The sequence below is a fragment of the Squalius cephalus genome, assembly GCF_949319135.1.
Source record: "Squalius cephalus genome assembly, chromosome: 13".
Taxonomy (NCBI): Eukaryota; Metazoa; Chordata; class Actinopteri; order Cypriniformes; family Leuciscidae; genus Squalius; species Squalius cephalus.
Genome location: NC_137134.1, coordinates 17,843,473 through 17,857,091, shown reverse-complemented (window position 1 = coordinate 17,857,091; position 13,619 = coordinate 17,843,473). Strand labels below are relative to the sequence as shown.

General features: G+C 36.1%; 1 protein-coding gene across 3 annotated transcripts in view; it reads left to right on the top strand.

Moving 5' to 3' along the window:
- cpamd8 (C3 and PZP like alpha-2-macroglobulin domain containing 8) overlaps positions 1-13,317 on the top strand; it is a 36,550-nt gene extending 23,233 nt beyond the window's left edge. For 2 of the 3 annotated variants that reach the window (XM_079890246.1, XM_079890244.1), the window contains exons 36-43: positions 2,675-2,762; positions 4,897-4,971; positions 5,147-5,252; positions 5,398-5,508; positions 5,599-5,811; positions 9,069-9,143; positions 11,085-11,290; positions 11,394-13,317. In XM_079890246.1, coding sequence (XP_079746372.1) covers positions 2,675-2,762; positions 4,897-4,971; positions 5,147-5,252; positions 5,398-5,508; positions 5,599-5,811; positions 9,069-9,143; positions 11,085-11,278 — 862 coding nt within the window. In that variant the 3' untranslated portion in view covers positions 11,279-11,290; positions 11,394-13,317. The remainder of the gene's footprint in view (positions 1-2,674; positions 2,763-4,896; positions 4,972-5,146; positions 5,253-5,397; positions 5,509-5,598; positions 5,812-9,068; positions 9,144-11,084; positions 11,291-11,393) is intronic. The other variant, XM_079890245.1, reaches the window with a different exon arrangement.
- The last annotated feature ends 302 nt before the right edge of the window (positions 13,318-13,619 follow it).

The window sequence follows — 13,619 nt, the reverse complement described above, 5'->3', positions numbered from 1 at the left end:
AACACTGAAATGAACAAAAATAATCTTTGGTTTGATCAATGTTACAATGTGTCGTTGATTCTAAATACATTTAGTTGAAACACTGAAAATGCAACTGAAAAGGAATGTCAAACAACTTTGCCATCTGATGTACCAAGTTAATGTTGAAACAACATTAATATTTCAACTACACTTCAGTGGTGCGTCAACAAATTCCTGACCATTTCAAAATTTGGCGAAAACCTTTTAAAATATAACTGACACCTTTCCTGCAGTTGAGTCAATTTATTTTATTCAATCAATCAATGATAAAAATATATTAAAAGATCATTCTTTAAAAAAGAAAGGGGGAGAAATAGGACAAAAGCATTTCAACCTTTAAAAATAAAATTGGCTTCAGAAGTCTGATGTCATAACTACAGGTGGTCCAGCGGTTCAGGTTTTTAAAAATCTGTCTTACATCAGACGACTGCCTCTTTTCCTTTGGGTTCTCTGAAATCTGAAAAAGAAAGCATGATGTTACTCAAGAATAAGTCAATTCAATTGTCATACATAGTCACATTCAAGAATGTTAATATACTAAACACAATATGATTCACTTTTAAAAAAAGTTGCTGAACACAAAATATTCTAACTACGATTATAGTATGGTTAAATTCTGTTTATTTAATTAATTTTCCTAAAATCTATTAATGCTTCAAAAGAAAGCACTATGGCAGGGGTGTCCGATTTTATCTCCAGCCCTAATTAAACACACCCGAGGCAGCTAATCAAGTTTTCATTAGTATTAGTATTAGTATAAATCATTAGTATTAATGAAAACTTCCAGGCAGGTGTTGGAGCTAAACTCTTCATGAAGTGGAACAAACACCTCTGAGCTATAGCCATTAACTATATCTCAGTTCATTTTCTGTGAAACTACATAGCATTCAAGTAACAAGTTTATCTTATAGAATAAAAGAGCTTAGGTTTTTTCAATGAAAAAACGGGGAAAGTTCGGCCCAAAATAAAAATTCTGTCATTATTTACTCACCCTCAAGTTGTTCCAAACCTGTATGAGTTTCTTTCTTCTGTTGAACACAAAATATTTTACAAAATACAAGATATTTTAAAGAATGTTGGTAACCAGAAAGTTGACAGTGGCCATTGATTTCCATATTAGAAAATAAATACCATGGAAGTCAATGGCTACCATCAACTGTCTGGTTACCAACATTCTTCACTCTATCTTCTTTTGTGTGCAGCAGAAGAAAGAAGTTCATACAGGTTTGGAACAACTTGAGGGTGAATAAATGATGTCATAATTTTCATTTCGGGCTGAACTTTCCCTTTGAAGCTGCAGATTCACCTTATATAGACCTTAATCTCTTTAAATATCACAAAATAGCCATGTCAGTCACTTTCTTAATAAACACAAGATGTTTTTTGTTATTGTGTTTCAGTGGAAACAAGGTAAACTGAATGGAAATCAGTTCCATTTCTCAGTTTAATACAGATTCAGGAATATGAATGATACCTGATTAAGCAGTGATAAGGCACAGGATATCATCAAGTCCCAGGTCAGGTGATTATGCTGTCGACAACAACTCGGTGTATAATCAATGTCAGCATTATCAGGAGGGTGCTTCTCTTTGTTTTTTTTTTAATTGTCCATCTTCGTCAGCCTTCACTCCTACTAAAGGAGCAATGTGCTCTGCATGCAAGCGCTGACGGATGCAAGACATGGGCTATGTTTGCAGTGTAACATTCTTGCTCATGTTCATGTCTCCTACACTTCAAGAAATCTGTTAAATGACGTTAGAACTTTATTCAGGAAATTCCTAATAAACTTTACTAAAGCAAGGTGCATTTTTTAAGAATGTAGAAAAATAGATGCTTTATTCAAACGCTTTAATAACTTTCTATCTAATTACAGTGAATAACAACACAAATTAAACGCAAATAAGCACGCAAACCAAAGGAACAGAGAAATAAGGTAGATGCACCATTGTTTGAAACTGTGAGAAGTCATGTAAGTATGTCAGGTGCTTCAACAAACAAGACTTCTGTATACGATGCACCTATGTTTTCTCTCTAATGAGGAAGCATTAGACCAGGGTTCACCAATCTTGGTCCTGGAGGGCCGCTGTCCTGCAGAGTTTAGCTCCAACCCCAATTAAACACACCTGAACCAGCTAATCAAGGTCTCACTAGGCATACTAGAAACTTTCAAACAGGTGTGTTGGAGCTAAACTCTGCAGGACAGCGATTGGTGAACCCTGCATTAGACTACCGAGAAGTGCACATGCAAAACCAATATGGGCGTTTACCAATCAGTGGCCAATTTCAAACTACAATAAATGTTTTTCAACCATTTTTCAACAGACTTGCTAAAATCACGAAGGCCTACCCCTAAACCAAGCCCCCAGTGGATAAACCGGGTAAAGCGGTTGAAAATGCCCATTGTGGTTTGAAAACGCCTCACTGATTGAGAAACACTGCAGAGATACATGCCTGAATGATCTTGTGCTCATCAACTACAAATCACTGTTAGTTCAATGTCACTGTCCACCCATGTGTGCTGTTGACTTTCATCAAAATTTCAATGCTGATCCAACACACTTTAAACATTGAAATCTCAACATTCAATCTCAACCAAAACTCAACATTGTATGTCCGGGATGTTTACAGTCCAACTCCCCCTGTACTTCCTCAGGTGGCTGCATGCTGGCTCATCCAACATGGCTGTCCTAGAAGTCCCTCTGTTATCTGGCTTCCGTGCGGATGTTGAAAGTTTGGAGAGGGTAAGATTTCTCTCTCTCTCTCTTTTTTTATTGTTCTGTATTATCTTAATCTATCCTAATCTATTGTATCTGTATTATATTAACTTCCCATCCTTTGTCACTCTCACATTTCACATTATTTAAGGTAGCTTATAAAGACACAAGATTGACAAGGTGTCCCTATAATAGGACAGTGCATCTCTCTCGCTCTTTTTCCCTTTCTCTCTCCCTCTCTGCATGTGTCCTCTTGGCAGATGGACAGAGTTTACATCTGGAGGCCATTTCAAAGGAGGCAGTATGGCGCGGAATTTATCAGTCTTTCACTCTCTCACGAACACACACATAAACACACAGAAGAATGGGCATTCATATTTGGGGTGTCAAATAAAATCTTTTTTTAATTTAATTAATAAATGTAATTACAATTTTATTGATATAATTATATTCTTTATAAAGTCCAAGAAAATATCTGAATTATTATATATTAACTGGACTTTATTTAGGATATAATAATAATAATGGCCGTTATGTTTTTATTTTATTGACACTTCTTGGCATATAATTAACATGAATATAATTTATATTTATTAAGTATATTTTATAACTGCATTACATGCGGAGGATGAAGACAGTTATATGTGTGTGTTTCATAAATATTATTAGTTCATAAAAGTTTCTGGCCACAATCAAATGTGAGGGTTATGCAGCTCCAGCTGGGCTTACAGACCAGACCCTCCACAGGACCTTAATGTCCACAACAGCGGCCTAGAACAGGAAATGCTCGGGGGGGGGGGTCAACCAGCCCCACCTCCTCCTCCAGCTGGGGGTATGTGGGTAAATGGAGGTTGGTTTAGGTCACCACCATTGTCCCCAGTCAACAGATTGTCCCTCATTAGTCATGTTATAGGTCCCAGGCCTCATGTCCTCCACGCTAGTAAACCGACGCTACCTCTGGAGCCGTATAACGTGAGCTGACTCCGACGCTCACCGCGGTGGAACGTGTCTCATTAGCGCCATTAGCCAGTAACGAGCTGGCTTTACACAGCCACCTCTGGCTGGCTCTATGTTTATTGCACGACCCCGGCTGTTCACATTCCTCGTTTCGCTATGGGAAGCGAGATTGCTTACACCGTCATGTCTCATTGTTTTAATTTATAGTAAGGGGGAGGACATGCTTGGAAGATTGTTTGCTTCTCATATATTCCACAGTGAAAATCAATACTTTTTTTTTACAATGAACAGTGCTATAAATGTTGCAATTACGACAACGATCTTTGGTCCGTAAAGCAACAAGTTTCCTTTTTTAGATTTTTATTTTGGCAACATTAACAAGCAAGGCTTTCTCAGACATCATGCTCTCTGCTGTGGCTTGTGGACAAATGAAATCACTCTTGGTCATTTATTTGGGGCTGTAGTCATACTGTGTATGTTTGTGTATGCGTGTTTATGTTCGAATGTGTCCTTGTGGCGCCAGCTCACATTGGACCCCTCATAAACCGTCCAAGTGCTCGCCACCTTTCTCTTTCTCACTCACACACACACATAGGATGTTAGGATGTATTTGGGAGGAAGCAGTGTACAGATACTCACATACTGAGTGCATGACATGAGAAGCAAAATTGAGCAATTCAACTTTATGCAAATTTGGAGTGACATTAGTGTGAGCTAGCAGGTTTGAGAAGATATGCAGTATGAAGGTAAAGAGATAGACCACTTGTCTGAAAATCAATGTGAATGTGTGAGACTTCCGATTCATTAGCCGCTATAGGTAAATAACTAGAAGAAAAAGTGCAGTAAACTTTTGAGAGTTGTGATTACAACACTCAAATGATCCATTCATATTTTTGATATAGACTTAGTTTACTTTTATTATACAACTGATGGTAAAGTGACTTTGAGACATTTTCTTTTTCTTTATTTCTCCTTTTAACGTAGCTAGCTAAATGCTAGCTTGTTTTGGAGAATCTTAGTTGATGCCCAAAACATATCTGGCTAACCAAGTTAGCCACATTCATAAAATAGCTTACATTATTGTTCTTGTAATGAGTGTACTGTAAGACAAAACCATTTGTTAAATGACACATTAGCATTAGCTTTGAAGTTAGCATTGTTTACAGTGCTAAATAATCATTCTTTCTAATAATCTTGTTCCCAGCTGTTGTTGGATAAGCGAGTGGGGCTAAAGAGGTATGAAGTCGACGGAAGGAAGGTTCATTTCTACTTTGACGAGGTGAGTTAATGTTGCGTAATGACTGCTTGGTGTAGCGCTAGCTGCACATTTACACAATTTGAGAGCTGTATGTTAAAACCTTGAGGTTCAAGTTTCATATAACTCCAGGTGTTTTGTCAGGGGGGCGTATTAAAGAATTGGTGTAAAATCCCCTGGTCTCTTGTCTTTTCCACAGATTCCCAGTCAGTGTATGACCTGTGTGGCTTTCAACGCCGTGAGGGAGTATATTGTGGGCAAGACGGCTCCAGTGCCAGTGAAAGTCTATGACTATTATGAACCAGGTAGGTTTGGACAATCCTACTGCACACAAAAGAGTACCGTTGTAGTACCATAGTACAACAAATTGGTGATTTTTTTTTTAGATGGTAATTCCATTGTACTTTGGTATACGAATATGGTAATCACATTTTGATTGACTTTGTACAGCATTTGAAGCCACTCGTTTCTACAACGTGAGCGAGAGCAGCCCACTAGCGCGAGAACTGTGTGACGGCACCACATGTAATGAAGTGGAAAGCTCCAGCAATCATTGGACAGGTCAGTACATCTTTGTCTTCTAGTATATCTACTTCTAATAGCACATACTGTACTTGACATTTAAAGACTATTTCACTCCCCCCCCCCCAGGCTTTGTGCAAGGCAGCCAATGCAATAACATTTTTGACTGTCCGGAGGAGGAACACTACGAGCGCTGTACATGTTATCGTGACTGTGGCTATGATGGCGAGCCAGTGTGTGGTTCTGACTGCCAGATCTACCAGAATCAGTGTCAGATGGAGGTGTCCGCTTGCAGAAACGGCACACGGGTAGAGCAGATGCCCTTCAGCCACTGCCCACAGAGTAAGTTCTGCAACCTACATGTGAATTTATAGCCTAGACGTGTCTGCAAGATATGAAATCCCAATTTTTTTTGCGCATCTTAAGGACCCAAGCTTTGTAAAGCTGTACCGTTTCATTACGAAACTCGTTTTCGCCAAGATTTATGCCATGTGATCTCGAACCAGGTGCTACCCTCTCCAGACACTCTTAGATGAAGTCATGCTCATTGCATAATTAGAGACATGTTTTTTTCCTTCCTTTTAAGAGGTTCATTCGCAGGACTTTCAGATACACAAGCACTGACATGTGCGAGGAAAACCGCAGATGTTTCGGGCAAACAAACCTTCGACCTGGGGGATGGATTCAAGCAAATCTTCTTAAGAAAGGAGCTAAGAAATTTAAGATAAATTGCAAGAAGTTTGGAATAATGTTCCTTAGTGCCATTCTTGGAAAAAATCTTAAGATCTCAAATATTTACTCAAGAACATATTTTTCAAAATCTTTTTCTTAACAAGAAATTGACAGGCTTCGGTGTTACAGTATCTGATTGTATAGCGGTTCTTGCGGAAGACTCGCTGTTCAACTCAACGCAATGACATCTTTTTGCACTGCCTGCAAATTATATAATAATATTTTCGGTGTGACTGGCTTTTTGGGAGTCCTGCACACAGAGTCAGGGATTTCTAATGTGCCACGTATTTTAAAATGTTAATTTTAAAGAGTCTGCCAATAAGAGTGTACTGTTGCATTAGCACTGTAATGCTTAACATTTGAAACAACCCAATAAGTTCATTAATGGCATACCTTTGCTTATTGATTTAAGACAAATTAGAGGATATCCTAACTTTAGGAGGGTATTTATGATAATTTTTAAGAATATTCTTTTCAGGAATTCAAATTATTCTTATGTTGAGTCTTTAGCACAATCTTAAGAAAAAAGATAAATCTTAACTTCATTCTTAAGTTAAAATAATAATAAAATAGCAGGTTTCGTGAATCCGTTCACTTGTTCGGATCACTATTATGTGGATCAGAGCTTCCAGAGAGCCGTATTGGTCTCCTGTTGAGAGTTTGTATCTTGCCACTTGACATCTGGTTGCGTTTTTTTTTTTTTTTTTTTTTTTTTTCATATAACAGGCGAGATTAAAGCCTTATCCACTTGCGCATCAAACACAATCAAAGTGTTTTCAGTGCTTTGCAATTATCCGTGTCCAGACAGGCCCGATTCAAGGAATCAAACCCCTGTTTTCGCAAACCGAGAAAGACTGAGGTGTGTGTATCTACTTTGGTAGGAACAGCTGTTCAAGTGCTGCATTTGCAGATGATATAAACACATACATACTCTCATACACACCAGTATATGGTGTATTACAGGGTTCCCCAAATGACAGAGTGCTTTTGTCCGAGGCCCTTTAACAGTGAAAAGAAAGGGGGGGCAGAGGGTTAGAAAAATCCTGTCACATTCCTTTCCGACGCGCGGACCAACAACAAAGGGGCTTTCTTGTTTTACAGAGGACCGCCATCAGGAAGGGGACACAAAAAAGGTTACGCGGGAAATCTGTGCCAATGTGGTAGGCCGCGGTACCGTGTAGGGCTTCGCGATTGTTTTATTTGCAGGTCCCCTGATTTTGATCAAGAGAATGGTGTTTGAAGTTTTAGAAGCTGTGAAATGCAGGGTATATTCCCTAAATCATAAGTAGTTTTGGTCTAAGTTTAGGCTGTTGTCTTTTTAATCTTAGTCTACTTACACACTTAATTAACTTTATATGTTCAGGGTTTCACTTCACTATAAAACGTTTCTAGAAGTCTCACATTTTTCTATATCAAAATGTCTTATTAAAAAATTATATTTGTTAAAAATGATTTTAAACAATTTTACATGTTGAATGTAAGCAACATTGTAAATATTGTGATTATTTTCAAGATTTTTTTTTATTTGGCACCAATTTTCCTAAAGATTGTGTCATTAGATTAATTTTAAGATTGTTGGTGATGTTTTAAAAAATTCAGATGTCTTATTGTCGGCCAGTGTGATTTATTTTTGTGAATCAGTCAAAAAAGTTTCAAAAAATTCATTCAATTTTTTTTTGTGATTTCCGTTGACCATCATTAAAAAAAAATCCTAGAAGTCTCCACATCGCATTTTTTTATACAGTAAAATGTTCTTAAAATATGCATAAGTAAAATTATTTAAAATTATTTAACTGGTTCGTTTTAAGTAACGTGAATATTGTAATTATTTAAAAAAAAATAAAAAAAAAAAATATATATATATATATATATATATATATATATATATATATATATATATATATATATATATATATATATATATAATTTTTTTTTTTTTTTTTTTTTTTTTTATAATATATATATATTTTTTAAATATATATATATATATTTGGCATCAAGATTTTTTTAAAGATTGTGTTATTAAATTAATTTCAGGATCATTAGTGCACTTATAAAAAATTCTGAACTGTTGGTCTGTTTGATTCATTTTTGTGAATCAGTTTAAATTGTTGTTTCAAGGGATCAATTCACAACCCTTCAGTGATTCTTTTGTGGATTCGAGAAGTCTCCATCACATTTTTCATATTAAAATGTTTTAGTAAGAATATGGGTAAATATTAGGGCTGTCAAACGAATAATCGCGATTAATCGCATCCAAAATAAAAGTTTGTGTTTACATAATATATGTGTGTGTATGGAGTATAATTATTTTCTATATATAAATACACACACATGCATATATATTTAAGAAAAATGTGTTATTTATATATAAAATATTTATATATAATATAAATTATATATAATATAAATATACACAGTATATACATGCAAATATTTCTTAAATATATACATGCATGTGTGTGTATTTATATATAGAAAATAATTATACACAGTACACACACATATATTATGTAAAAACAAACTTTTATTTTGGATGCGATTAATCGCGATTAATCGTTTGACAGCCCTAATAAATATTGATTTTATTATAATTTATTGTTAAATTGGCTTATTTTTGTGTTTTATTTCGTACATTTAATTATTTTGGATCTACTTGAAAACAACGGCTGTTTAGTTGAAGAGAATGTCTCATTGTCATGCATCAAAATATCAAACCAAGTGGCATCACAAGTGCAAACAAATGATTCTAGACCTGGAACTGGAAACCAGATATGAAACACTAAGCAAATAATGTATCTAATTAACGTAAAGTATTGCAATGAACATGAATCTGACTTGTATACATATGTACTGTCATCTTACAGTGGGGGAGGCCGTAGAAGAGCGAGAACATGCTACAGGAGAAGAACCAGAACAGGAACCTATACTCATTCCTGCAGGTATCGTCCTCTCCTCTTCCTACTTTTCTTTGAACACATCTGCGTCAGTGCCCTGCAGGTGTGAGCGTGTGCCACACATGGGCAGGTGTTGAAAAGTTCAACAATCAGAAACTACATGCAAAGAAGCTTAAGCGTGCACAGGCATGCATATCAGCCCAGACTACATTAATGCTCGGATAATTCGCATCCCAGCCTCCTGTCGCTCAACTCGCACCCTCCTGTATAGGGTTTGGCCTTTTCAAATACCATTAACTGCGAGCAAAAGCTAGCTTGGTTTGATTTGAAATCATTCATCTGAACTCGCAACTTACAGATTTAACAAAGCAAAACTTAAATATTTCCAAATAGCCCCTGGAACCTGCTTAAGTGTTCCCAGGTTGGAGATCAATACTGTACTACAGTATCTTTAGCAGGATTTATATCCCTCATATTCTTGACTTTAATAACCTCATTGGACAGATTGTAACATGAAATTGCACTATGAACAATTAATTCAAGATATATTCTCTGAAACTAAGTCTTTACAATATTGCTTCTCAAGAAAATGTATCTTGTTTAGCTAGTTTTATTGGAAAACAGGACAGAAGTACATTATTTTTGTAGTGTATTACCCTCAATGGTTGTAATTTGATGAGGAAAAACATTACAACCATTTAAGTAGCACAATTAGTACTTAAGGCAAATTAGAAGTGCTCATGATATCACATGCACACTCAGCTAGGTTGTGTGTGTGTGTGTAGGTATGTGCGTCTGTGTCCTCTGGAAAACTCCCAGACTGATTAGACAGTCTCTTGTAGAGCTGTTAAGACTTGCCCTGTGTTGTGTTTGGGCCGAGAAAATGTGTCTATAGGGCTGTGGTTGTTGGGGTTCCTCAAGGTTATGGTTTTGGCCCGCTTTTATTTTGTTTAAGTTTCCTTTACCTGGATGCCACCTGTTTAAATGTTTGCAAGAATTTAGTTCTTTTTTTTTCTTGAGGTAATTACCAAGTTTGTTTGTCTGTTAATGCTTGAGGTAACTCTTGGATTTGTCATTTGTAAATATGTTTGGGAAAACTCAGATCACCTGCGTAGCAGAAATGTGTGTTTTTGGAAATCTGTGAGAGCATTTTCTAGACACAGATTTAGCTTAGTCTTAGATCGAACATGCTTTTTGAAGCACAATCATGACTTGCAGTGATGTCTAACCCTAACAAAATCTCAATAAGATTTGAAAAAAAAATAATAATTGACATTTATTTTACTTTTCTGTTACATTAGTTTTAGGTATGTGTATGAATTATATATTATTTTCAAAGGAAAACATGGAAATGAGCAGCCTTCAATTTCAGGTATAATTCCAAACCACAAGCAAGACATTTATTATCCTTGATGATTAAGTGGTGCTGAACAGCTGTGTTGACAAAAGTCTCTAAGCTGGGATTTGACTTTTTTTTATGGACATTTTTACATTAAAGTCCTGCAAACATTCTCTGTAGAAAGATAAATGAGTTAAGATACCCAAGCTATGAATTCCTAACATTAGAGATACATTTAAACACTTGATCTATTAAAATACAGTATAGGACAGTAATAGAATCAGCTTGAGTTGCTGCTTTATATAGATATACACACGGTATATGCAAGGATCGCCCCCTACTGGCCATTTTGTACGCATTTTTTTCTCAGTCATATTTGACTGGCAATAGATATTTTGTAGCTGCAGTTATTTATTATATATATATTTTTTATTAAGAACTGTTAAAATATCAATTTAATTGCAAAAACATGTTTTTAGAAAAAAGAAAAGCGGCCCAAAAACATACACTTGAGGAACACCACAGCCATAATAAGGGAATTCTTTCATTTTTTTATCTTGATTTCCAGAAAAAAAAGAATATCCCTGAAAAAAAAATCATACAATGCACACTGTTCTGCAACGGGATTGACTGCTTTTATTTCATAGGAGACGAGGAGCCAGGTTCTATGGCTGAAGTGTCCTACTATCCTTACGAGTACGACCCTGACACGGACAGCTTTTCACCAGAGAGTGAGGAGAAGTTAGTGCCTATAGAAGAAGAAGAGGTGGAAGACACCGCACAACTTCTGGGTGGACATATCCTCACAGTGGACACAAAGGACTCACCTGAGCGATGGTGAAATACAATTCATGTATTGCTGTCACTTAAAGCACTTTTTCATCCAAGAAATGTAAAACATAATTTACGTTTCTACTAAGCAACTTTTGTCTGTTTCTCTGCCTCCTTTACAACAGAGACCTTTGGCCACCAGCAGCAAATGCGAGAGCTCCACATTGTACATTCTCTGTGAATATGTTTGTGTGAAAGAAGGGCTGGAAAAGAGAGGTGCCCCCAGCAAGATGACAGCTCTGCGTGTGTATGTGTGTGTTTGGAAAGAGAAATAATATCAGTACTCTTTGTTTTTAAATTAATTTCCATAGCTCTTTACGTTTAGTGATGGTATGACGTCTCCTTGTATTCCTCTTGTAATCTAGTTTTAATAGTCCAGTATTTATGTTTGTAAGTATAATTCACCTAAGAATCAAATATTTTATTGTTTTTGTTTTCTATCTGTGGTATTTATTTGTGGCTAGTGCCTTTGTTCATATGGTTAATTTTTTTATTTTCTCATTTCCATGGTCAGATCCTCCCTTCTTTCTGAAGACATACTACTTGTGTGGATTTACACCCTGTTAAAATGTGCTATGATTGAAAGTGCACTTCCAGAGCAGGTCTTTCTTACGAAATTGTGTGTTAAAGGAGAACTCCGGTCAATTTTAACATTGAGCTCATTTTTTTGTCAATTTGGAGTGCTGTCAATACAGAGAACAACAACAAAAATCGGTGTTGCCTACACCGTGTAATCCTCTTTTTAAAATTTGCACCCTGTTGACTTCAATGGGGCAAGTTTTAAACCTGCTTTTAGCCTCTTAACATCCTTGATGTGTCATTACAAGTGCACAGGTCATGTGAGTGATTCCTTCACAGTGAACACGAGTGAATCTGACTGCAGTAGATGTGAAAGATATGGATAAAAATGATGTTATTTAAACCAGCGCAAATACCTGTATTTACATCCTGTTTTCGGTTGAAGTCCAAAGTAGTCGATTGTCGAGTTCACGCGCATAGGTTTAGTTACCTATGATCACGCGCGTGAACTCGACAATCGACTATTTTTATCCATTTCTTTCACATCTACTGCAGTCAGATTCACTTGTGTTCACTCTGAAGGAATCACTCACATTGGCTGTGCACTTGTAATGACACATCAAGGATGTTAAGAGGCTAAAAGCAGGTTTAAATATTGCCCCATTGAAGTCAACAGGGTGCAAATTTTAAAAAGAGGATAACACGGTGTAGGCAATACCGATTTTTGTCGTTGTTCTCTGTATTGACAGCATCCAAATTGACAAAAATATGAGCTCAATGTTAAAATTGACCGGAGTTCTCCTTTAAGGTGTGTAGCTACTATTTTTTACTTATTGATATCTGGTTCATTCACCTGAGAGGAGACTGCAAATGATAAATAAGCTTCTTTCCCAGTCACTCTATGCTAAATTAGTCTTTGAATCAGCAAAAACAAACTCTGACACACAAACTGGAATATGATTTGTACAGAATATAAGCTATTTTGATTAAACTGCAATACTAAATAAAAATCGGTAGGCCCATACGAAATATGCACCCGCAGAACTTCAAACAAAATGCCTCTGTGATCATTAAGTTAATTAAATATATTGGTAAATTTGATTATGCATTGAGGTATCAATAAGAATGTATTACTCTCAAAGACCTGTTTAACATACTTTACATTGACGTATTTAAATTCCCATAAAATCTATGCAGAAAATCAATTCGCAAAGTGGCCTATGTGAATTTTGAAAATCATTGTAAATTTGAATGGACCTAAGATGAATTTAACCTTCAATGATATCAAATACAACAAAGTCAACGAGAATAAACTTTATATGCAATCTGTGTTGTGTGAAAACTTTCTTTTGCTATGCTTGAATTACAATTTGCATACTGCCCGTTCTATATAATATGCAAAATTAGGATTAGTGATACCAAATCATAGTGTGTTGAAAATAATATCTCAGCTTGTGTGGATTTTCAAAATAGGCTAACATTGCTCACAATCTGTTATAACAGGATTTGTTTTTTGTAATGGTTCTTGGATGTGTAAAACCCGAAGTTCACTTCAACTGTGTACATACGCTAAGCATTTTGCTTGTTTAAACTAGAGTATTTCTTAATCCCCTTTTGTGAGCAACTCATTGGCGCAATAAAACAAAACCCCTGTTAACTGCTTCAGCTTCTTCAAAGCTCTCTGAAACTTGTTTAAAGTTCCCAGCAACACATTGACCCCTTGTGTTTCTGCGTCTGCGGGGTCATTTTGTGAGAGTTTGTCTATGTTGACATCCATCTCCAGTTACCACAGCATCAGACAGCACTGTTAATGTTTAATGTTTGTTTGCTGG